This window comes from Lepidochelys kempii, chromosome 1, assembly GCF_965140285.1.
Source record: "Lepidochelys kempii isolate rLepKem1 chromosome 1, rLepKem1.hap1, whole genome shotgun sequence".
Taxonomy (NCBI): Eukaryota; Metazoa; Chordata; order Testudines; family Cheloniidae; genus Lepidochelys; species Lepidochelys kempii.
The window spans coordinates 197,909,713-197,935,826 of NC_136380.1; the positions used below are offsets into that span (position 1 = coordinate 197,909,713).

The 26,114-nt window shown below is 45.1% G+C and overlaps 1 protein-coding gene across 1 annotated transcript in view; it reads left to right on the forward strand.

Moving 5' to 3' along the window:
- Nucleotides 1-26,114, forward strand: part of ABI3BP (ABI family member 3 binding protein) — a 317,415-nt gene that overhangs the window by 91,565 nt on the left and 199,736 nt on the right. The window contains exon 4 of the mRNA XM_078851501.1: nt 18,414-18,482. Within this exon, the coding sequence (XP_078707627.1) occupies nt 18,414-18,482 (69 nt within the window). The remainder of the gene's footprint in view (nt 1-18,413; nt 18,483-26,114) is intronic.

The window sequence follows — 26,114 nt, forward strand, 5'->3', positions numbered from 1 at the left end:
TTGGCAGCTTGACAGGACATTGTGCAAAACCAGATGAATGTGTATGAACTCCTCTTTCACTGTTATAAAAATGTTCATATCATCGTCTCTCACTATACACCCAGTTCCTATAAAGAAACCTTTTCACTCATTGTTTTTTATTTGTTTTTGATTTAGTTCTTTTAATACTGGAGTATTTAGGGGATTTTCCAAATATTTTCAGAGGCTGTATGTTACAAGTTTTAGTAATGTCTGGCAAGTGCACGTGGTAAAGAGAGAATCTCTGAGTAGTAGTAGTTAGTGTGTGGTTGAAATTAACACTACTGAATCTTAATGAGTTTGATGTTGGTTTGCTGGGAGACAGAGGGACTGAAGTGGATGTTGGGGAAAAATTACAAAATTTGGAACTCTTCGATCACATTCCTAATGTTCTCTATAAAATTACTAGAAGGTCTTGTAGGACTGCTGTATGTTGTTCATATATATATTTTTGTTTTCCAGATGATGTATATGTTAATGTTACATTTGATTTTTAAAGACCGTGGCTGGATTCCAGACTCTGTTACACTGATGTAAATTGACTCCAGGGGAATTACTCCATAGTCACATCAATCCCTTATGAGCACTATATCATGTTCTGCTTAATAGGTCTCGGGATTGTCATACCAAATGGACATGGCATGTGGTTGCTTCAGCATAAACGCTATCTAGTGTATGAACATCACTGAAAAGTGAGGGTGGCAAAATGGGTTGTAATGTCAACTGGTGCACTGGCATTCTCTCTCCTAAACATACTGTGGTTGGCAACTGCACTGCTACATTAGGATTTTGTTTTTCCCTGAAGTGTTATAGCTTTACAAGTGCTATTTGCATTGTCCACTGGTTCCATTTTCCACTGTGGATAGAGCAGAGGACAATATAGTTCAGTACTACCAGCCCATGAAAGGTACCACTGAAAGGTAAAACCATTTTACTGCCCATTTGGCAATAAGAGAATCGTTTGTATTTTAGCAAGGAGAACAACTGCCACTGAATCTCAAGAACGAAATGTGTTTTAAACATTTAGGCTATACTTTAACTTACTTTTAAGAATCGTGCCATATATTTATATGAAGCTTTTCATACAGAATTATCCTCCAGTGCTTTATTAACTGCCTGTATGGGGATTGCTCAAATACCACTGAAAGATTGTGGGTGAAATACAATAGCCATTCCACACCAGCCCTATGTAGCAGGTGATTAGGAGTGTTGGAGAAATGTAGGGAGGCAGAATGCAAGTACCCAAGTTGGAATTAATCCACCTCTAGTTCTGTGAAAAGTGCCACAGGATGCTCAACAATCATGAGTGAACAGGTCTTTGGTTTTGTATCTCAGGGTATATCTATACTGCCATAAAAAACCCATGGCACCAAGAGCAAGAGCCTAAGTGAGGTGACTTGGGCATGTGGGACTATAAAATTGCACTGTAGATGTTTGGGCTCAGGCTGGAGCCAAGGCTCTGAGATCTCACCTCCCTCCAGCCCGAGCCCAAACATCTACACTGCAATTTTTAGTCCTGCAGGATGAGCCCTGCAAGCCTGAGACAACTGACCCAGGCCAGCTATGGCTGTGCCATGGGTTTTCATTGTAATGTAAACATACCTTCACTGGCAAGACAGACACTGCCTAATTGTAATTTACAGGACAATAGAACAAGTACGGTAGACATATATACTGAATTTTCTAAAACAGAACTCAGTCCTGCTCCTGTTGAGTCAGTGACAAAAGTCCTTTGGTGTCAGTGGTGCTGAATGTGGGCCATAGCTGACAGTGACTTACGAAGTGATGGGTGAGGACTGCAGGCACAATTTGAAACCCTTTGAAAACCTGTATCTTCATCCCAATCTGAGTTATCATCTGCGAAGTCTGAACTTTGTTAAAGTTAAGTGAGAGTTCATATGGCATCTTAAATAGAAAGATTATAATTAACATGGATGTGGGACAAAACACAAGCTGAAACTTAGTATTTTTTCCAAAGTTGTTCCAAGAAACAAAACAGTAGGAAGGATAGAAAACTTAACTTGGCAGTGAACAAAACTTAACATTTGTCACAAAGCCAAAGACCTGGGTCTCCTCTTTCTTTGCTGTTTCAAACCTCCAGTTCACCTGGACTGTGTTTGATTGGTGCTACCTTAACTCCTATTTTAATGTTTTAGTACATATGGTGGCTTCCTAATTTTCGTCTATTAATTTGAACATAAAAGTATCCTGCACTCAGGTCATGTCCTAACTCGTGTGTGTTTGGTTTTTAACGGATGGAAAGAACTGGATCATTTAACAAATATAAGACCCATGTGCAAAATGTTAATGTTTCAAGGGACCTAGGTTCCAGAAATGTTTGGGTTTTTTTTCTCAAGGCCATAAAACACTTTAAAGTTATATAAAAAAGATTATATTGTCCCAGAATGAAGAATAGTTGAGCAACTTTCTCTGTCCTGTTCAATCAATAGAAACTTATCATGAATTCATGAGACAAGGAGCTGTCCAGTAACACATGGACAAACCTTTATTTAAAATAATATCTTTCTAAAGATTGTAGGTTTTGTTCTATCTGTTTCACCAAGCAATTTTTCGTGTATCAGCTCGTAGAGTGGCTGTTTCCAAATTAGTCTTCATTTGGGCAGATGGCAAAACTTACTAAAGTCAGTAAAAAAATTTTAGTATCCACAAAATATAACTCGGGTACACCCTAAAATGAATGACATTTTAAAACTCTTTAGACAATTTTACCGGAATTTAACATATTTTCAATGATTTGTTGAATCTTCAATTTCACATAGGCCAACATACTTAAAACTTGAGAAGTTTAAATAGAATCAGACAAAAGCCATTGGCTTTTGAAAACAGGATTTCTGCATCTGAAACAGGACCACTTAATGCAAGTTAAGGTTGCATTTTCTAGCATTCTAGAAAGGAAGTAGTTTTTCTGATCAGTTATCTGTTAAACAAGAGCAGAGGGATACACAGCATTTCAAGCTCAGTTGCCAATATAAAGGCTTGTTTGGGTCTAACAATTGTTGATTTCAAGCCAGCTCTGCTTTAAAATGTCATATTCAGCTCTTAGGTGTTGGAGTACGATATTCTGGTGGATGACTGGAAGATTAAACCCTCTCTCATTCATTCCCCTTCCTAGAAATCTACCATTCTTGGATGTAGCTGCCAGGATGGTTTAAAAACAAAAAACAAACAACAACAAAAAAACCCCAACCACCTAATCCAGCTGAAGCTGGATCCTAAACTTAATATGGAAGGAATGTTGTACTGTCAAGAGTTGTGTCTCAAGTCCAGTGGCCCGATTCTCAGCTGCCATAATATGGCATAGCTCCATTGAAGTTGACTTGGGAATTACAGGTGTTCAGTTGTTATACCAATAAATTAAAAACCAGCAGGATCTTATTAAAGAGGAAAAGGCAAAATACCACATTTATTGTGAATAGAGAAAGAATCATAGTAAGCAGTTAGTTATAGCTATAACATTCCATTCAATCTCATATTTATTCACACATTCATTCATACAAACACACACACACACAGGTTCTGCACGGTTGTTATCATAGTTACCAGCCTTAGAGTTGCTCATGCCAAGCCACTGGCCAGGTGGCCTGGACATGAGGAGGGAGCAGGGCCTTGTCAGATGCTCCTCTGATGCTCCTGGAAGATGGTTTGCAGAATCAGACCCCAAAGTTCTCACTTTCTAGAGTCCATTTTTATAGGAATTTCTTCCTATGCCAGTCTATGGGAATTGCTTCATCATGCTGTTGCTGAATCAATCAGCAGATGGCACATTCCTGATGGCTCCGTGCTGCTAGATGTTATCTTGTTCTTTGGTTCTCCCATTCTTGAGGCTGTTGGGTGGATTCCAGTCTGCCCTCTGGGGGTCCTCTGGTTATTTCCACTTGACGCCTTCTTTAGCCGATGGACACTGGATTCTTAGGCTGGCACCTCCCTGATCATTCAGTTATTATCCACACCAAGCATCCATCCATATACATCCTCTATCTCTATTTTAATCACAATTGTTAATACAAAAAAAGGGCGGGGAGTCTCTGAGTGCTGTTTCTGTTGTTACAGAGTATTGCTTTGAGTCTCTCTCTGGGTATGTCTACACTACGGAATAAGGTCGAATTTATAGAAGTCGATTTTTTAGAAATCGGTTTTATATATTCAAGTGTGTGTGTCCCCACAGAAAATGCTCTAAGTGCATTAACTTGGCGGAGCGCTTCCACAGTACCGAGGCTAGAGTCGACTTCCGGAGCGTTGCACTGTGGGTAGCTATCCCACAGTTCCCGCAGTCTCCGCTGCCCATTGGAATTCTGGGTTGAGATCCCAATGCCTGATGGGGCTAAAACATTGTCGCGGGTGGTTCTGGGTATATATCGTCAGGCCCCCCTTCCCTCCCTCCCTCCGTGAAAGCAAGGGCAGACAATCGTTTCACGCCTTTTTTCGTGAGTTACCTGTGCAGACGCCATACCACGGCAAGCATGGAGCCCGCTCAGGTAACAGTCACCGTATGTCTCCTGGGTGCTGGCAGACGTGGTACAGCATTGCTACACAGTAGCAGCAACCCATTGCCTACTGGCAGCAGACGGTGCACTACAAATGATAGCCATCATCGTCGTATCTGAGGTGCTCCTGGCTACGTCGGCTGGGAGCGCCTGGGCAGACATGGGTGCAGGGACTAAATTTGGAGTGACTCGACCAGGTCATTCTCTTTAGTCCTGCAGTCAGTCCTATTGAACCGTCTTATGGTGAGCAGGCAGGCGATACGGATTGCTAGCAGTCGTACTGTACCATCTTCTGCCGGGCAGGCAAGAGATGAGGATGGCTAGCAGTCGTACTGTACCATCTTCTGCCGAGCAGCCATGAGATGTGGATGGCATGCAGTCCTTCTGCACCGTCTGCTGCCAGCCAAAGATGTAAAAGATAGATGGAGTGGATCAAAACAAGAAATAGACCAGATTTGTTTTGTACTCATTTGCATCTTCCCCCGTCTAGGGGACTCATTCCTCTAGGTCACACTGCAGTCACTCACAGAGAAGGTGCAGCGAGGTAAATCTAGCCATGTATCAATCAGATGCCAGACTAACCTCCTTGTTCCAATAAGAACAATAACTTAGGTGCACCATTTCTTATTGAAACCCTCTGTGAAGTCTTGCCTGAAATACTCCTTGATGTAAAGCCACCCCGTTTGTTGATTTTAGCTCCCTGAAGCCAACTCTGTAAGCCGTGTCGTCAGTCGCCCCTCCCTCTGTCAGAGCAACGGCAGACAATCATTCCGCGCCTTTTTTCTGTGCGGACGCCATACCAAGGCAAGCATGAAGGCCGCTCAGCTCACTTTGGCAATTAGGAGCACATTAAACACCACACGCATTATCCAGCAGTATATGCAGCACCGGAACCTGGCAAAGCGATACCGGGCGAGGAGGTGACGTCAGCGCGGTCACATGAGTGATCAGGACATGGACACAGATTCCTCTGAAAGCATGGGCCCTGCCAATGCATGCATCATGGTGTTAATGGGGCAGGTTCATGCTGTGGAACGCCGATTCTGGGCTCGGGAAACAAGCACAGACTGGTGGGACCGCATAGTGTTGCAGGTCTGGGATGATTCCCAGTGGCTGCGAAACTTTCGCATGCGTAAGGGCACTTTCATGGAACTTTGTGACTTGCTTTCCCCTGCCCTGAAGCACATGAATACCAAGATGAGAGAAGCCCTCACAGTTGAGAAGCGAGTGGCGATAGCCCTGTGGAAGCTTGCAATGCCAGACAGCTACCGGTCAGTTGGGAGTCAATTTGGAGTGGGCAAATCTACTGTGGGGGCTGCTGTGATGCAAGTAGCCCACGCAATCAAAGATCTGCTGATATCAAGGGTAGTGACCCTGGGAAATGTGCAGGTCATAGTGGATGGCTTTGCTGCAATGGGATTCCCTAACTGTAGTGGGGCCATAGACGGAACTCATATCCCTATCTTGGCACCGGAGCACCAAGCCGGCGAGTACATAAACCGCAAGGGGTACTTTTCAATAGTGCTGCAAGCTCTAGTGGATCACAAGGGACGTTTCACCAACATCAACGTGGGATGGCCGGGAAAGGTACGTGATGCTTGCACCTTCAGGAACTCTGGTCTGTTTCAAAAGAGGCAGGAAGGGACTTTATTCCCAGACCAGAAAATAACTGTTGGGGATGTTGAAATGCCTATATGTATCCTTCGGGACCCAGCCTACCCCTTAATGCCATGGCTCATGAAGCTGTACACAGGCAGCCTGGACAGTAGTCAGGAACTGTTCAACTACAGGCTGAGCAAGTGCAGAATGGTGGTAGAATGTGCATTTGGACGTTTAAAGGCGCGCTGGCGCAGTTTACTGACTCGCTTAGACCTCAGCGAAACCAATATTCCCACTGTTATTACTGCTTGCTGTGTGCTCCACAATATCTGTGAGAGTAAGGGGGAGATGTTTATGGCAATGTGGGAGGTTGAGGCAAATCGCCTGGCTGCTGGTTACGAACAGCCAGACACCAGGGCGGTTAGAAGAGCACAGGAGGGCGCGGTACGCATCAGAGAAGCTTTGAAAACCAGTTTCATGACTGGCCAGGCTACGGTGTGAAAGTTCTTTTTGTTTCTCCTTGATGAAACCCCCCGCCCCTTGGTTCACTCTACTTCCCTGTAAGCTAACCACCCTCCTCTCCTCCCTTCAATCACCGCTTGCAGAGGCAATAAAGTCATTGTTGCTTCACATTCATGCATTCTTTATTCATTCATCACACAAATAGGGGGATGACTACCAAGGTAGCCCAGGAGGAGTGGTGGAGGAGGGAAGGAAAATGCCACACAGCACTTTAAAAGTTTACAACTTTAAAATTTATTGAATGCCAGCCTTCTTTTTTTTGGGCAATCCTCTGTGGCAGAGTGGCTGGTTGGCCGGTGGCCTCCCCCCCCCCCCCCCCACCGCGTTCTTGGGCATCTGGGTGTGGAGGCTATGGAACTTGGGGAGGAGGGCGGTTGGTTACACAGGGGCTGTAGTGGCAGTCTGTGCTCCAGCTGCCTTTGCTGCAGCTCAGCCATACACTGGAGCATACTGGTTTGGTCCTCCAGCAGCCTCAGCATTGAATCCTGCCTCCTCTCATCATGCTGCCGCCACATTTGAGCTTCAGCCCTGTCTTCAGCCCGCCACTTACTGTCTTCAGCCCGCCACTTACTCTCTTCAGCCCGCCACCTCTCCTCCCGGTCATTTTGTGCTTTCCTGCACTCTGACATTATTTGCCTCCACGCATTCGTCTGTGCTCTGTCAGTGTGGGAGGACAGCATGAGCTTGGAGAACATTTCATCGCGAGTGCGTTTTTTTTTTCTTTCTAAGCTTCACTAGCCTCTGGGAAGGAGAAGATCCTGTGATCATTGAAACACATGCAGCTGGTGGAGAAAAAAAAGGGACAGCGGGATTTAAAAAGACACATTTTATAAAACAGTGGCTACACTCTTCCAGGGTAACCCTTGCTGTTAACATTACATACATAGCACATGTGCTTTCGTTACAAGGTCTCATTTTGCCTCTCCCCAACGCGTGGCTACTCACTCAACCTTCTCCCCTCCCTGTGGCTAACAGCGGCGAACATTTCTGTTTAGCCACAGGCAAACAGCCCAGCAGGAATGGGCTCCTCTGAGTGTCCCCTGAAGAAAAGCACTCTATTTCAACCAGGTGACCATGAATGATATCACTCTCCTGAGGATAACACAGAGAGATAAAGAACGGATGTTGTTTGAATGCCAGCAAACATACACTGCAATGCTTTGTTCTACAATGATTCCCGAGTACGTGTTACTGGCCTGGAGTGGTAAAGTGTCCTACCATGAAGGACGCAATAAGGCTGCCCTCCCCAGAAACCTTTTGCAAAGGCTTTGGGAGTACATCCAGGAGAGCCGCGAATGCCAGGGCAAAGTAATCCTTTCACATGCTTGCTTTTAAACCATGTATAGTATTTTAAAAGGTACACTTCTCCGCCTGCCGGGTCCAGGAAGCAGCCTTGGGTGGGTTCAGGGGGTACTGGCTCCAGGTCCAGGGTGAGAAACAGTTCCTGGCTGTCGGGAAAACCAGTTTCTCCGCTTGCTTGCTGTGAGCTATCTACAACCTCATCATCATCATCTTCTTCTTCATCCCCAAAACCTGCTTCCATGTTGCCTCCATCTCCATTGAAGGAGTCAAACAACACGGCTGGGGTAGTGGTGGCTGAACCCCCTAAAATGGTATGCAGCTCATCATAGAAGCGGCATGTTTGGGGCTCTGACCCGGAGCGGCCATTCACCTCTCTGGTTTTCTGGTAGGCTTGCCTCAGCTCCTTCAGTTTCACGCGGCACTGATGAGCTCTGCATGGTCACCTGCAGGTTGCCACGCTGGCCAAACAGGAAATGAGATTCAAAAGTTCGCGGTTCTTTTCCTGTCTACCTGGCCAGTGCATCTGAGTTGAGAGTGCTGTCCAGAGCGGTCACAATGGAGCACTCTGGGATAGCTCCCGGAGGCCAATACCGTCAAATTGTGTCCACAGACCCCAAATTCAACCCAGCAAGGCCGATTTAAGCACTAATCCACTTGTCAGGGGTGGAGTAAGGAAATTGATTTTAAGAGCCCTTTAAGTCGAAATAAAGGGCTTCATTGTGTGGACGGGTGCAGGTTTACATTGATTTAACGCTGCTAAATTCGACCTAAAGTCCTAGTGTAGACCAGGGCTCTGTGTGAATTGCTTTGAGAACAGACTCTGTCTTAGAATGTACTAACGCAATTAGCAGCTTGCAAGTTTCACACATAGAGGGAGAGAAACAGTACCAAAAACCAAGAGATCTCTTAATTAGTAATACCCTGGAATTTAAACTATGGGGAATCAAACTCATTTGTGATTTTAATACAGAACTTCTTTAATATGGTCCAACACAGTTCCTTTTAAAATTTGGCTTAACTATGGTGAAGATCCTCAAAGTAATTTAACAGACTGTACATGTATTATGAATCATTTTCTTGCAAATGTATAGGTATCCTTTATACCTCCCTGTGAGAATTTGGGGTTAAGTAGGCCTTGAAGAAGAGAGCAGCCTTTTGGGTCCTTGCTCTTCAGCTTATTTTTGAGCAATTCTTCTACTGTATATATGTAAAGATGGATTATTTAACTGCAGGCCTCATAAAGGGATGTATTACTATGTTGGTAGGGGGGTGTTGCCGTATGTTAATGTTCAGTATAGCCCTTAGACAGTTATTCACTGGCCTCTTAAAGTGTATTGGTTGTGTCAGTCCAACAATTGGTTTCCATGTCACAAAAAATCATCATAACAATTGCCATCAATATGCATGTGTGATGGTTTGGGAAATCTATATAAAATGTATTAATTCTGATTCTAGGACCTCTATGTATAACTAACCCTAAGTGTATATTGAATCAGTCATTTGCTGATAGGGACCATGTCACATATCGCTACGGGATATGATAAGTAGCTACGGGAAGAAGTAATTATTAACATGGAGTGCCTTTGCCCTGATACCCAATGGATTTGCTAAAGAGATTGGCTAAACTGAAGGAAAGTGGTTATCCCAGGTTGCCTTGGGTTTGGGGTGGGGGAAGGGATGTTGGAGTAATGGAAATTCCTCAGTGGAAAAGGAGAACAAAGGAGGAGGTTGTTATAAGCTGCTGTGAAGACACATGCTCTCTGAGCTAGGGAAATCATTTGGCTCCTGAACCTGAATGAGCTAGAGAACTTGTTGCAGAGGCTCAGAGAGAGAATATGAAGTCTGAACAAGAGGAGAGGAAGGTCCTGGCATCCTGAAGGGACTGACCAACAACCCCAAGGGCTTTCAGAATGGTGAGGACACAGGAGGGAGTGTTTTGTGTGCAGTTGGATTTGTAAGTCTCTAGGCTTTCTTCTAGGAATAAAGTGTTCATGTGTTTAATAAGTTACTTTGCAAAGCTTCCGAGTTCATTGCTGAAACTGTTGCATGTCCCTGAAGGGTTAATATGTAACTGGGGTGACTAAACTACTGGGGAGATTTGGAGGATTCAGCACTGATCTTGGGGCCTATGACAGCTGAACTGCAGAGTCCCACTTCCAGGAAGGGGTACTAACCTGGGCATCTGTACCCCAGGACAGAGCTTGAGCGTATGTCTACACAGCAACAGAACACCTGTGACTGGCCTGTGCCAGCAAACTCAGGCTCACAGGGCTTGGGCTGCAGGGTTGTTTCATTGTTATGTAGACTTCCTGCGAGGTGGGAGGGTTCCAGAATCTAGATTCCAGCCAGAGCCCGGAAGTCTACATAGCAATGAAACAGCCCTGCAGTCTGAGCCCTGCGAGCCCAAGTCAGCTGACACAGGCCAGCCACATGTCTCCAATTGCTGCGTAGACATACCCTGAGAGGCCAGGGCCAGAGACAGTGCCCGGATGCTGCTCAGGCTCAGTGGGATTAACAGCATGCAGGTCCTAGTGTTTAGATCTAAACAAATCAGTCTGGTGAGTGTCCATCAAGGGGAGCATAAACAGGTCAGTGACAGTGCTTTTCAGCAACACAGGAGCCAATGATTCAGTCAGCATGAAGACTCAATAACCTTCTCACTTAAATGGGAGAAACGTTAAAGTACAGCACAGGACTGGGAGTCAAGAATGCTAATTTCTAATCCTGGCTCTGTGGTGGACTCGCTGTGTGAAACTGAGCAAGTCACTCTGCCTTTCTACAGTTCTGCTTCCCCATCTGCAAAATGGGAGAATACTTCTCTACCGTACAGGAGTATTTTAAGGCTAAGTTAACCAATTTATGTGTGGTGCTTGTTTTGATGGTTTTCATCAAACAGCTGAAGAACAATAAGGTATTTGGACCTGATGGAATCCCTGTTGAAATCTTCAAAGAAGGGGGGGAAAGAACTGGCTCATCAGTTTACATTTGAATCGTCAACATTTGGAATTAAGAAGAAATCCCAGCTGATTTTAGGGATGCCATCATCGTCACTGTCTTCAAAGAAGGACACAAAGCGGATTGTGGAAAGTATCAAGGAATTGTCCTGTTGTCCATTTCTGGAAAGATTCTTGCCAGAATCCTCCTCACCTGCTGCTTCCCTTGGCCAAGGAAATCCTCACAGATTCACAGTGTGGATTCAGACCATCTCAAGGTACCATCAACATGATCTTCACTGCCCACCAACTTCAGGAAAAGTGCCACAAGCAACATCGACCTCTGTACATAGTCTTCATTCACTTCATGAAAGCATTCAACTCCATCCATTGTGAGGCTCTTTGGAGAATTCTCCTTAAATTTGGATGCCCACCAAAATTTGTTGCCAACTTCCAATCCTCCACAGCAACATGGCTATGATAGTCATCAGCAATGGATCTGAAACGGACCCCTTCCTAGTCAGGATAGGAGTCAAGCAAGGCTGTGTCATCACTCCAAGCCTTTTCTCCATCTTCCTTGCTGTCATCCTCCGTTTCATTGCTGACAAGCTCCAGGCTTGACATCCAATACAGAATGGATGGCAAGCTTTTCAACGTCAATCACTTTCGATCCAAGACACAGTCTCTCACTAAAGGTATGTCTACACTTACATTTTATAGTGCTCTGACTTGCTGGCTCGGGGGTGTGAAAAATCACCCCCCTGAGCACAGCAAGTCTGAGGACTTTAAAGCGCTCGTTTAGACAGGCTCCGAGCACTGGAAGCTCTCTCCCATCGCTCGCACGGAACCACACTCGCACTTCAAAGCGCTGCCATGGGAGTGTTCCCGTGGCAGCACTTTGAAGTTTCCAGTGTAGACATACCCTAACTCAGTTGCTGAACTCTAATATGTGGATAACTGTGCCCAGTGCACCCACTCAGAAGATCTTCAAAAAACAGTCAACATTTTTTCAGAGGCTAACTCAGCCTCATGCTTAACATCCAGAAAACTAAACTACACCAACAGACTCCGAATCACCAGGATCCTGCTCTTGTAATTCAGCTGAATAAAGAGACGCTGGAGAACATTGAGGACCTCCTTTACCTTGGCAGCTATCTGTCACAGAAAGTTGACAATTATGAGAAAATTCAACACTGCCTTCAATATACCAGTGCAGTTTTCAGATGCTTGAGAAAACGTGTCTTCGAAGATTGTGGCATCAAGAATCAAACCAAGCTTCTTGTGTACCAGGCTGCTGTTGTTCCTGCTCTCTTGTACGGTGCTGAAACCTGGGTCACGTACAGTAGATACCTCAAGGTTCTTGAATGACGCCATCAATGGTGCTTCCGAAAGATCTTCCGAACAAGTGGGATGACTGACGCACCAATGTCAGTGTTCTGTCCCAAGCCAGAATCTGCAGCATTGAAGCTATGATCATCCGCCACCAACTTTGTTGGGCTCGTCATGTTCTTTGAATGCCAGAAAATCAACTCCCGAAGCAGATAATGCTCTCGCAACTGAGCCATGGTCAACAGTCTGGGGTGGGTAAAAAAAATGCTTCAAAGACACCCTCAAAGCCAACATGAATGTGTCAATATTGCACATCTTCATGGAAAACCCAATCCCTCGATTGATCAAAATGCAAAAGGACTTTATGGCAAAGATGCTAGCATTTTGAGATCCAATGGAGACAACAGGAAATGGGAAAGGAGGAAAGAACATGCTGCAGCCCAATTTAACAATCCAGATCTGCCCCTTCCACTGGGAACTGTCTGTGCCAACTATGACAAGATCTGTGGATCCCAGATTGGTCTCATTAGCCACCTGCAGATCCACCAGCGATAACTGGCCATCATTTTATTGGACGACAGTCATCCTTGAACTCCAAGGGATTGCCAACAACAGTGCTTGTGTACTATGTTGATTGGCACTGTACAAATACATACAAATTAAAATAAACGATGATCCTTGTACCCTTACATATGCAGTAAAATGTTTGGGTCTGCTCCATAACCTCTCCCAAGCATATTTCTATATTGTAATATGTTCTGTTAGCTCAGTTTAGACCTGGATTTTAATCTTGTCTGGACTGCAACATGAACTTTAGTGTCTGATTTAAATTGTTCCAGTTTCATAATCATTGACTTCGATGAGGATGAACATAATACAATACAGTGTTGACTTAAATTTAGTTTAGTAATTTTGTCTCTAATATCAGACAACTGGTTCCTAGCCCTATCCATTATAACAAAAAAAATCCCTTTATTTTTCAAAGTGCTTCCTTTTTAAATAGTGTTATCAGGGAAATGATGAGTTCATTGGAAAATGTGGATATGTTCTGTTCTTCACATGGAGTGTACTTGCCAACCTCCATGAAGGGTGAGTGAACAACGCCCAACGTAACACATTTTTTCTGAGAACAGATTTCAAATATAGAACAAGAAGAAATTATAAAACTAACAACTGTATATAAACATTAGATTTTGTGATCTTTGGTGTGTGGGGGAAGGGTGGGTGGAAGAAGTTTATGCTTTCTGGATAAACCCTTCATTATGTGTTGCTGCACATACTGTTCCAGACTCTTCTCTAATCATATCTCACAAATTGAGTGTTTTTTCTGCTCAGTATTTGGATGAGAGGACCCCCCACCCCCACCCCAGGATTAATGAAGGTTGCTTCAGGAAGTAGCAGGGGGGAACTGGCAGATCTAAACATCCCTGGATAACAGATTTCAGGCAGCCAATAGGCCTTTTATTAATAAAAATGCTTACGTGGTGCATTCCAAGGAGCAACATTTGCTCTTCATGAGCCAGTGCAAAGTAAGGCAAGACTTAAAACCACGTTTGTGGGTATTAAAGATTCCATGGCACTTTGTACAAGAATAGAGGGCAATGTGATCTCTCACTTAACTTGAATATCCAGTAGAGGATTGAGTTGGGAGAACAGGAAAACCAAGTCAGTATTTTCAAGGTTTTGGTTGTTTAAAATTAGCCCACTACTGTTCTTTGTCTTGCTCAGCCACTAACTGTGTGATCTTAGGCAAAGTCAGTGAGGTTGTTTCTTGTATTGGGCCAACCTCTGTTGGTGAGAGATGAACTTTCGAGCTACACAGAGCTCTTCATCAGGTCTGGGAAAAGGAACTCTTAGTACAGGGGTGGGCAAACTTTTTGGCCCGAGGGCCACATTGGGGTTGCAAAACTGTATGGTGGGCCAGGTAGGGAAGGCTGTGCCTCCCCAAACTGCCTGGCCCCTGCCCCCTATCCACCCTCTCCCACTTCCCGCCCCCTGACTGCCCCCCTCAAAGCCCCCCACCCATCCAACCCTCCCTGCTCATTGTCCCTTGACCGTCCCATCCTGGGACCTCCTGCCTCTTAACAGCCCCCCACCCCCTATCCAACCCCCCCGCTCCCTGACTGCCCCAACCCCTATTCACACCCCCGCCCCCTGACAGGCCCCCCGGGACTCCCACACCTATCCATCTCCCCCTGTTCCCTGTCCTCTGATTGCCCCCCCAGAACCTCTGCCCCATATAGCTGCCCCCAGGACTCCCATACCTATTCAACTGCCCCCTGACTGCCTGCCGGCCCTGGCCCCTTGACCAAGCAGTTCAGAGCAGCATGCCTGGAGCTTCGCCGCCCAGCCAGAGCCAGACACGCTGCCCAGCAGGAGCGTGCAGCCCCGCCGCCCAGAGCAATGCGGCATAACTGCGGGGGAGGGAGGACAGTGGGGGAGGGGCCAGGGGCTAGCCTCCCCGGTGGGGAGCTCAAGGGCCGGGTAGGACAGTCCCGCGGCCGGAAGTGGCCCACCTCTGGCTTAGTACATTCCCTGACCTGAAGAAGAGCGCTGAGTAGCTCGAAAGCTTGTCTCTCTCACCAACAGAAGTTGGTCCAATACAAGATACCGCCTCAGCCCCTTGTCTGTCGGATAACCTGGGATCAACATGGCTACAACGCCACTGCATGATCTTGGGCAAGTCATTTAGGCTTAAATTGTCAAGTGCCCACTAATTTTGGACACCCCTGTTTTGGCTGTCCCAACTTGAGAAACTGATGGACTGTTCTTAATAGGTGTTAAGAACCTCCCAATTCCAGTTGATTTCAGTGGGAGCTGTAGGTGGAAAAATCCAGGCACTTAATATCTTGAATTGGGCACCAAAAATGAAGTCTTTTGAAAATGTAAGGTCTTAATCTCTTCTCTCTCAGTTTACCCATCTGTAAAATTTCGTATTAATAATACTTACCTCACAGGGCTGTTGTAGAGTTTAATGAACTAATGGTTTAAAGAGTTTTGAGATTGTTAGATAAAGGCAGTGCCATAACTTTTTCTCAGTAATAATAATTTTCAAACACCAAAAATGTTTTGTTTCAAACTGTGGGATGAATGAAGTTTTGGGTCAGTTCCTGTTTAATTTGCACTACGTTTCTTGTTCCTGATTGAGGTTTTGTGTACACTGAAAATTTGCATCAGTTAACTAAAATTGGTTTAAAATCAATTTTGTTAACTCAGTTCAAATTCCTAATGCAGATGGTGTTAAACCAGATTAACTTTACTGCATTCAGATTCTTTTTATTCAGATACAGTCTAAACCCATTTAAAAGCAAGTATTAAACTAGTTTAAGTACATCTGTGTTATGGGTTTCTGCCTATTTAATTGTGTTGATTTAATTAAATCAACTAAAAATCCAAGCAACTTTTCCAATACAAGAGAAGGCATCGGGTGTGGTATTCTAAGATTCTTCCTGCACCTCCCCGCACACTTTTAAAAAAAACACAGCTTTTCCCTGGCCCTTTCTTTATGTATTTATGTAGAACACCAATGAGAGTTCTTCTCTGTGGGTTTCTTTTAATTGCAGTACTGCTTTGTATTGCATAATGATTTTGGGGTCTTAGGGCAATTGGGCTGCAGGATCCCTCACTAAGGACAAATTTGGCCCATTGTATCTTATAGTAGCCCAGTTAATTTTATGTTGACACCCATATTTAAAATTATAGGAAAAACAGTCCAGATCAATTTACTGTGGGCCAAATTCTGCCCTCAAATATGCCTCCCCAACTCCTGTGATTTCTGTTAGAGTTGTGCAGCCATATCTGAGAGCAGAAAGGGGAACTGAATGTTTTAAAGGAGTAGAAAGATTGGTTTATCTGATCTCTGATGTCTCAGGAAGAAGGATTTCCTTCCTTTTTCTGAAGATAAGTTTCCCAAAACTATAAACACTCCTCCCCTCTGAACATTGTTTTAATCAAACAGTTTATTATTCTAGACTGTGGGGTGAAGTTATCTGGCTTTCACTGCTGGAACATCACTTGAACTGCAGCCTCTCACAACGTGCATTTGTGCTCTTGAAGGTTCTATCAAACATACTGAGAATTTGTTAGCCTGGGTATAAAAATAACAGCAAGGTTTGATTTTGCTTTATTTGCTTCATTTCATTGTTTCCTATGAAGAGCAATATTTCCAAAGAATTTACAAGCTGGCTCTCAGTCAATCAATCCAGCTAGCCAGCAAATGACTGACACTTGAAAACAGCTGTAGTTCTGATTTGCAACTCTAGCTTTATGAAAACTTAATGCTACTTTAGCAAGGCTCAGTTTAAAAACAAAATTCTCATCTGTTTGAAACCCTTTGATTTTATTTTGTGGGGCTAATGGCTATGAGATTTGTTTTTGTTATTTAAATGTTGCATCTTTAGCTATTGTAACAAATTGCATTGTATATTAAAAAAAATAAAATGTAGCCTCAACCTTAACGCCACATCTTTATCCATAAAAAGGATAAACTTTTTATGAGAACTTTGTAGTTTAATAAATGAAAATAGAAAACCAGGATACTGAGTGTTGAGAAAAAATTTAAATAAATGTAAACATTTGAAACTATGGAAAATGCATATTTGTCTGGCAAGAAAATTGCTAACAATAGCTCAGCTATCACATTAAAAATATTATTTGTATTCTAATAGTAGCCAGAGATCCTAATAAAGAGGAGTGCCTGTCGTGATATGCATAAGACATAGTCCTGGCCCAAAGGAGCTCATAATAACACTACTTGCATTTATCTAGTGCCTTTATTCAAAATTATCAAAGCATTTAACAATTTAATTAAACCTCATAGTATCTCTTTGAGAGGGGTAAGTAACACATTTAATTTTACAGAGGGGGAAACTGAGGCACATGCCAAATGACTTGCTCAGATTTCAAATTCAGTCAGTGGTGGAGTGAAGAATAGAAGTGAGCACATCTGACTCCCACTGCTTTGCAGTGGCCACTAGATTATGCAAGTATTAAATGATTAAATATCAGTCTATGTGCTTATACACTTTGTTGCCCCCACTACACCATCATAAGCTCTACACCTCTTGTGGAGGTGGAGGGCACATCTACACTACCACTTAAGTTGATCTAACTTATGTCAGTTAGAGATGTGAAAAAGCCCTCTCCACTCCCCGAACGTCGCAATTTTCGCACTGTGCACACCAACACTACGTCGGTGGGGGATGCTCTTCTGCCAGCATAGCTTGTCTCCAGCCGACATCACTTACGTTTCTTGCCATGCTGGAGTAATTATGCTGACGGGAAAGCATTCTCCTGTGGGCATAGTGCGTCTTCACCAGACATGCTACAGCGGCACAGCTGCACTGATGCAACTACACCAACGTAGCACTGTACTGTAGACTTGCCCAGAGTTATGATGTTGGTGTACTAGGGCACTTACATCGGCGGGAGCAAGGCTGTCGTGTAGACACTGACATAGTTAGGCTGACATAAGTTGTCTTATGTTGACCTAACTCTGCAGTGTAGACCAAGCCTCAGTATCACAGGCACTGACTTTTAATTTTCCCGGTGGGTGCTCCACCCCCGCTCTTCTTCCCTGAGACCCCGCCCTCACTCCCCCTCTTCCTACCCTTGAGAACCTCTCTCCAGCTGCCAAACAGCTGACGGGCGGCCCCGCCATACAGATGTGGTTAGTGGCTGCTGAGCACCCCCTATTTTTTTCCCCGTGGGTGCTTGAGCCTTGGAGCACCCACAGAGTCGGTGCCTATGGGGGTCAGAATCCTTTGGATTCCATCCTCTGCTCCACTCCCTGTGCCCCATCCCGCTGCTTCCCTTTCTGTCATCATCTCTTCCTCTTGCTACTAACTTTGCTCACTTGTTCCGTCTGTAAGCAAATAACATGTAGCCCTAGTAGAGTAGCTAAAAACGTTGTGTCCCATCACCTAGTACCCTGCTTCAGCTCTCTTTTGGAATGCCTGTTTAGATGGTAATTTTTTTCATGTAGGGATATGTCTTTTTTGTTTTCTTAAATCTCTCTAATAGTGCCTAGAATGTTTCTGAATTGTCGGTGAATAAATCATAAGGTAAATCTGTGCCATAGACTGGAAAAAAATTACAGACATTGTTAAATGCTGTTTGAATATTCCACTATTCACCAGGAATAATTAATTGATCATTTTAAATAACAAATTGTGAATTAAACTAATTACCAAATTGTTATTTCCAGATGCCGAGCCAAGATACTTGATTACAGTGCGACCTGCACCCATTCCAAATCACAAGAAAACCTGCTCAGGTACTGTAATATTACCACATTTTTTATATACAGTCAAATGAAGACAGAATATTGTTTTTATTTAGTTTGTCTGAAAGAACCAAATTTTCTGATGTGGATGACCAAATTCCACATTTGCGTGATTAAAATAAAAATGTAGGCATGTACATCTACACAGTATTCACTCAGGAATTTTCTGATTAAGAAGCTTAGATGCAGTTTTTGGAGCTCCTTCTTTATAAGAAGTTCTCATTATGAAAACTGAGATTTAACATATTTCTTTTTTCTAGAATATGGGGATCAAAAATACATATGACTAGTTGCCATAGCTAGTGGAATGTTGATACACAATTATAAACAATGGATTCTGTCTTGAAATATACTGATGTATAATCTTTGGAATTCTTGGGTTTGGATTGGATAGGAGATTAATGTTTTATAATCTCCCCAAAATGCCAGTTAGGAATCTTTCTCCCGAAGAAATTTGAATGCACTCCATTGATAAAGTAAAGGGTCTTTACATATTGTGACAGGGTCACACCACCAAGGCAGAGGAGGAACTTTGTCACAACTGGTGTGAGAAGTGGGATTTGGTGTGCACAGTGCGACAGAAGAAGGAGGGTGGTGGTGGTGTTTTTTTAAAAAAAAAAAAAAAAAAAGGAGAGGGTTTATTGGTTTTTTTCACCACAATGGAGGAGGTAGTGGAGGCACTGATACAAGCCATGGGTGCCAGGCAGGAGGCTACCCGTGTCCAGGCAGCCGCCCAACAGGAGGCAGTGCGGCTGCAACAAGAGACTAATCGCCTGCTGATGGACCAGGCTGCCCGAGACCATGCTATTTTGCGGGAACTGGTAAACCAGGTAAAGGCCCTTACAGAGCTGAATCGCGGCCATGATGGCACGTGGGTCATGTGGGCCAGCAGCTGCCTGCAGAAAATGACGAGGGAGTATGATGTAGAGGCGTACCTCCTGGCCTTTGAGAAGACAGCCCTACGGGAGGCCCGGCCTCGAGATCAGTGGTCTGGCATCCTCACCCCATTCCTGTGTGGGAGGCCCAGAAGGCCTACTATGATCTGCCTGAAGAAGCTGCGGCAGACTACCCCCAGCTGAAGGCAGAGATCCTGGCCAGATCTGGGGTACGACCGCAGTGCGGGCCCAGCGGTATCACGAGTGGAGGTACCAGGAAAACAAAACCCTGCAGTCCCAATTGTTTGACCTCTTCCATCTCACATGAAAGTGGTTGCGAACTGAGTCCCGGAGTCCGGAGGAGATACTAGAGGTTCTGGTCATCGACCGGTACATGAGAGGACTACCATCAGATCTTCGCACCTGGGTAAGCCAGAACGAACCCTCCACCTATGACAAGGTTGTCGCACTGGTAGAGAGGCGAAGGACGGCGAGGGAGCTGACCCGACCAGTTAAGGAAGAAGCACCCTGGGTTAAACTAGCAGCACCAAGCCTTAGAGCTCGGGTGACTGGGCCACCAGGAGAGCCTAGGTGGAAAAAGAGAGGGGCTGAAGGCCCACCAGAAGCTACAAAGAGTAGGAGCACTGAGGGGAAAGAGGATTCGTGATGTTAGACTGCCCAAACCAAGAGACCAGGGAACGCCTAGGGCTCCATACAGATGTTACGCCTGTGGGGAGTGGGGACACATAGGTGCACAGTGTCCCAATGCTGAGGAGCCTATGCAGTGTAACCTGGGGAACTGGGCAGACCCATGCTCCCTAATCCACCTTGTGGGGGTCTCACTAACCCCACATACGTACATCAGACCAATGAAGCTAAATGTGGTCGAGACCACAGCACTGGTTGATTCGGGGAGTGCTATCGTGCTTGTCTCAGGGAAGCTCGTGAAGCGTAGTCAGCTGCTGTGGGCTAAGTGTACGGGGATAACATGCGTTCATGGGACAGTTGGTTATTACCCCACCATCCCAGAAAAAATCGAGTTTCAGGGGAACATTACTGAGGTAGCAGCAGGTGTAGTCCCTAAACTCCCATACCCGGTGTTCATAGGGAGGGACTTCCCAGGGTTTGGAGACTTACTCCCGATAGGGGAATTGGAGAAAGGGGGAAACCCTGAAGTCAGTGAGGCATCCACAGTAGACTGTCAACCCCCAATCTTCTCTGAAATATGCCCAGATTTGTTCTCCACTTCCAGACAGGGTAGAAAGTCGAAAAGGGAAAGGAGGGCAGCTAAGGCCTTGGGAACCCGAATACTGACCCAAAGCCAGAGGGCCGCTCTCGTAGGTAGGCGGACCCGAGCAGCTGAAAAGGAGGCCACCTAGGAGGGAGAAGCACCCAACTCTGACCCACACCCTAACGCCTCTGAACCAATAGAGGCAACAGAGACTGGCCCCCTACATCTCGGGCAGATTAGCCCCGGGAGAGGAAATTTTGGACAGGACCAGGCTGAAGACCCAAGGTACGACAACATTAGGAAGGAGGTGACCGAAATAGATGGGGTCCCCGTGGAAGGGAAAACCCAGGGACCAGGACCCTACTTCATAATGAAGAAGAATCTCTTACACCGGGTAGCACCAGTATAGATGCAGAAGGTACAGCAGATCCTAGTACCTCAAAAACACCAGAATGCTGTATTAAGTCTTGCCCATAGTCATCTTTTTGGGGGGCATTTGGGGGTAGAGAAGACCCTGGCACAGGTCCTGCGACGATTCTTCTGGCCCGGAGTACATGAAGAAGTGAGGAGGTACTGTGTGTCCTGCCTGGAGTGCCAGCTGCACAGTCCCCGTCCCCACTTGAGGGCACCTTTAGGACCCCTTCCCATCATAGAGGTCCCTTTAGAGCGAATAGCCATGGCTCTAGTGGGACCCCTGGGGAAGACAGCCCGGGACCTGCTACTCGTTACCTAGAAGCCATCCCCCTGGGGAACGTGGCCTCTAAAAGGATAGCTAAAGAGTTGGTGGGGATCTTTGCCCAAGTGGGGCTACCAAAGGAGATATTAACAGACCAAGGTACCCCATTTATGTTGAAGCTAATGAAGGACATCTGTACACTGCTCCATATCCATATCCTGAGAACTTCAGCCTATCATCTGCAGACCGATGGGCTGGTAGAAAGGTTTAACCAAACCCTCACGGCAATGATAAGAAAAGTGGTAAGTCGGGACGGGAAGGATTGGGACACCCGACTACCCTACCTTATGTTCGCAATCCGGGAGGTACCTCAGGCCTAAACTGGGTTTTCCCTCTTTGAGTTATTGTACGGACTCCTCCCCCGTGGCATACTAGATATCACAAAAGAAATCTGGGAAGAGGAACCCAATGAGGGGAGAAATATAATTGACCCTGTGTTGCAGATGCAAGAACAGATAGCCCAGGTCACCCCTATTGTATGGGAACATTTGGAAAAGGTGCAGGAGGCCCAGTGAACCAATTACAATCGACAGGCAAAAGTCCGACAGTTCCAACCAAGGGATCGGGTATTGGTATTGGTACCCACGGCAGAAAGCAAGCTTTTGGCCCAATGGCAGGGGCCCTATGAGGTGGTTGAACCCGTAACCTACAAGGTGGGGCAGCCAGGACGCCGGAAACAGGAACAAATTTATCATATTAACCTCTGAAAGCCTTGGCACCAACGAGAGGCATGTGTGGTGGCCCAAGAGACCCCGATCCAGGGAAATAATATGCAGGAGCAGATTAGGATATCCACTGATCTGACACCAAACCAGAAGAAGGAGGTAACTGAGATGATTAAACGATACCAGGACGTGTTTTCAACTAAACCAGGTCGGACCACCAAAGCATATCACCACATTATCACAGACCCTGGGGCAAAGGTAACTTTAAGGCCCTATCGGGTCCCAGCACCATAAAGGGAGGAGATCAAGGCAGAGGTAAAAAGGATGTTGGAGTTGGGAGTCATCAAAGAGTGCCACAGTCAGTGGTCAAGCCCGACTGTGTTGGTGCCGAAACCCGATGGCACCACTAGGTTTTGTAATAACTTTCGCTGGCTGAATATGAGATCCAAATTCGATGCATACTCCATACCCCATATTGATGAGTTAGTTGACCACCTGGGTAATGCCCAATTTTTGACCACCCTTGATGTAACAAAGGGATACTGGCAGATTCCCCTTGCCAAAGATGTGAAAGAAAAGATGGCATTCTCTTCACCAGAAGGTCTGTTTCAATATACTGTTCTTCCTTTTGGACTGCATGGGCACCTGCTACCTTCCAGCATCTTATGGACAAGCTCCTACGGCCCCATACCAGTTATGCAGCGGCATACCTAGATGATGTGATTATTCACACCCCCAACTGAGAAAACCACTTGGAAAAGGTGAAAGCGGTTCTGGACATGCCAAGACGGGCTGGCCTCACAGCCAACCCAACCAAGTGTGCTAAAGGGCTAGGCCGAGGCTAAATACCTTCACTACATTGGAGGAAGGAGCATTGTCAAGCCCCAACTAAAGAAACTAGAGGCTATCCAAAATTGGCCCCAGCCGAATCGGAAAAAGCAAGTCCGGGCATTCCTGGGTGTGGTGGGGCACTACCGACGATTTATTCCCCATTTTGCTACCAGAGCGAGTCCCCTGACAGACCTGATAAAAGCCCGGGGTCCGGACATGAAGTGGACAGATGCCGCAGAGAAAGCATTCATGGATCTATGGACAGCCCTCTGCAATAACCCCGTGCTTATAGCCCTAGACTTCAACAAAGAATTCATTTTACAGACTGATGCATCTGAAGTAGGATTGGGAGCTGTCCTATCGCAGATGGTCGGAGATGAAGAACACCTAATCCTCTGCCTCAGCAGGAAACTCCTCCCGAGAGAGCAGAAGTATGCCATGGTTGAAAGAGAGTGTCTAGCTGTGAAATGAGCCATGGAAACACTACGTTATTACCTTCTGGGACGATGGTTTACCCTTGTGACCGACCATGCACCGCTCCAGTGGATGCAGTGAAATAAAGAGAAGAACGCAAGGGTGACCAGATGGTTCCTGTCCCTACAACCTTTCTGATTCACCATACAACACCGGGCTGGAAGCCACCATGGCAATGCAGATGGCTTGTCACGGGTATACTGCCTGACGTCCCAAGTTGCCCAACCCTGTGGTGTTGGGGGGGGAGGGGGAGAATATGTGACAGGGTCGGGCCAGATGGCTCCAGGAGAGTGATAGAAGGCAGATATATTAGCTCCAAGTTAAGTAGGTCCCTTTTCCCTGAGTAAGGTAACAGGGAAGGTCCCAGAACAATCAGGAACTTTCTGGAAACAATTAAGGCAGACAGGCTGATTAGAACACCTGCAGCCAATCAAGAAGCTGCTAGAATCAATTATGGCAGGCTAATCAGGGCACATGGAGTTAAAAAAGGAGCTCACTTCAGTTTGTGGTGCGTGCGAGGAGCTGGGAGCAAGAGGCGCAAGAAGCTGAGAGTGAGAAGGCGTACTACTGGAAGACTGAGAAGTACAAGCATTATCAGACACCACGAGGAAGGTCCTGTGGTGAGAAAAAAGGTGTTGGGAGGAGGCTATGGGGAAGTTGCCCAGGGAGTTGTAGCTGTCACGCAGCTGTTACAGGAGCCACTGTAGACAGCTGCAATCCACAGGGCCTGGGGCTGGAATCCAGAGTAGAGGGCAGGTTCAGGTTCCCCCCATCCCTCTATCCCCCCAACTTCTTACTTGATACCAGAGGAGTTGAACTGGACTGTGGGTTCCACCAGAGGGGAAGGACTCTGGCCTGTTCCCCGATCCACTAGGTGGATTAGCAGAGACTGCGGGGATTGTTCTTCCTTTCCCCATGCTGGCCAGTGATGAGGCTAACTGAGTGAACGGCAGATTTGAGCGACGCCAAACTGAGGGCTGCTGTATACCTCTGAGGCGAGAAAATCCGCCAATAAGCGCAGGACCCACCAAGGCAGAGGAGGAACTTTGTCACAATATATATTATTAGAGACACCAACTTCACCAGTACACGGTGCTTAAGGGAAAGGATGGTCTTCTGGCTAAGCTGCAAGTCTGATAATAAGAAAATCTGAATTCTGTTTCTGGACTCTGCTACAGACTTCCTGTATGACCTTTAGCAAGTCATTTCAACATTCAGTACTTTAGGTCCTAATCTTAAAATGGAGATAACTCTCTGCTTCACGTGGGTGTGGTGAAGAATAATTGATTAATGTTTTTAAAGTACTTGAGATTTTCAGATGGAACTTGTTTAATGATCTGTATTTTTTTGGGGCCGAATATATTTGCCAGGGCCCTTGTAGTCATGAAGCAATATTTTTCTCCATTATATGTATATAGAAAATATTTGATAACAGATTGCTATTTAACAGCTATTCAGGTACAGTATTTAAAAATATTAACTGCCTAAAGCCACAGTTTAGGAGTATTAATTTTAATAGCTGCTTCAGTCAGGGGGAATTTTAATTGGGTCATTCCCACTAGAGATGGACCTGAACCAAGCTCCTTGATCAAACACTGCTCAGAATGCATAACTTTGGATTCTAATCCAAACTTTGCAGTAATGGGCTCAGCCACAACTCCAGATGCAAGCAGTCTTGATCTCTGGGGAAACTTAGTTCTGAAACTTGCATTCTCTCATTCTTAACATCATCACTACATAACTTAAATTAACATTGCCACACTCTGCAATGTCAGAATGAAATGTTTTTTAACTATGGTTGCAAGACCTAATTTAGATAAAATAACATCCTTGAATTTCAAGCATTACTGCTTGTTGTCTTGTTGTAAAAGCTTTGTTTATTTGACAAACAGTAGTTAAAGACATTCCCTGCTCTTGAAAGACAGACGTAGAAAGGACAAAATGTACTGGGAGACAATGAGGAAAAGTGGAGTTAACTTAGACATTCCCCCCACCGCACCCCTTTCTCTCCTCTCTTCAAGTGTTAAGTTGAAGAAGGCATTGGACTGATGTGATGTGCTTTTGTGGGCCTCAGGGAAGAAATGAGTCTTTATGATGGTCACATGATCTCTTGTACTTCTGTGACACTACATACCAGAGTTCATCTCCAATGCTTGCAGGATTGGCTGAGGCTAGTCTGAACACTTGTAAAGCTGGAGCCCAACTTTACAGAGCTCAAAGAGGAATTATAATTACTTCAGAAGGTTCAAAGGTTGAGTTTCAAAGATTTAAAAACCTCTAAGAATGACCTAAAATTGCTTTCCTATTAATGAAAATGTCTGTTTCAAGATATAGCAAGGCTGTTCTTTAGTATATAATAAATCAATATTTAAAAATTATATAAAACACAATAGTTGCCGATGAAAAATGGGCCTTTCTCTTCTTGTATTTCCATGTTCATGTGACCCTTGGTTCCCCAGAAAGCAAATTTAGAAAGTGATTTCACTGTAAAGAGGATATATGCCAAAAAGTTTGACAAATAAATGAACTATGAAAACAGCCCCCCCAAAAAAACCCTTTAAGAAAACAGGGAGACTGGGGAAGCTAGCCTGCACATCAGACAAATGTTTGGAGTTTTGCTTTTCTTTTTAAAATGTTGTACATTCCACAGTACATTACATCACAGCACACTTCATCTAAATGGAAAAAAATATCCCACTTGTTTTCTGTGAATATGCGCCTAATCGGTGTACTGTAAAACACACATACTACAAGATTTTCCTACTACCTGCAAACTGCTTGGAAAAGCAAATCTCGCTTCCTTGTGGACTC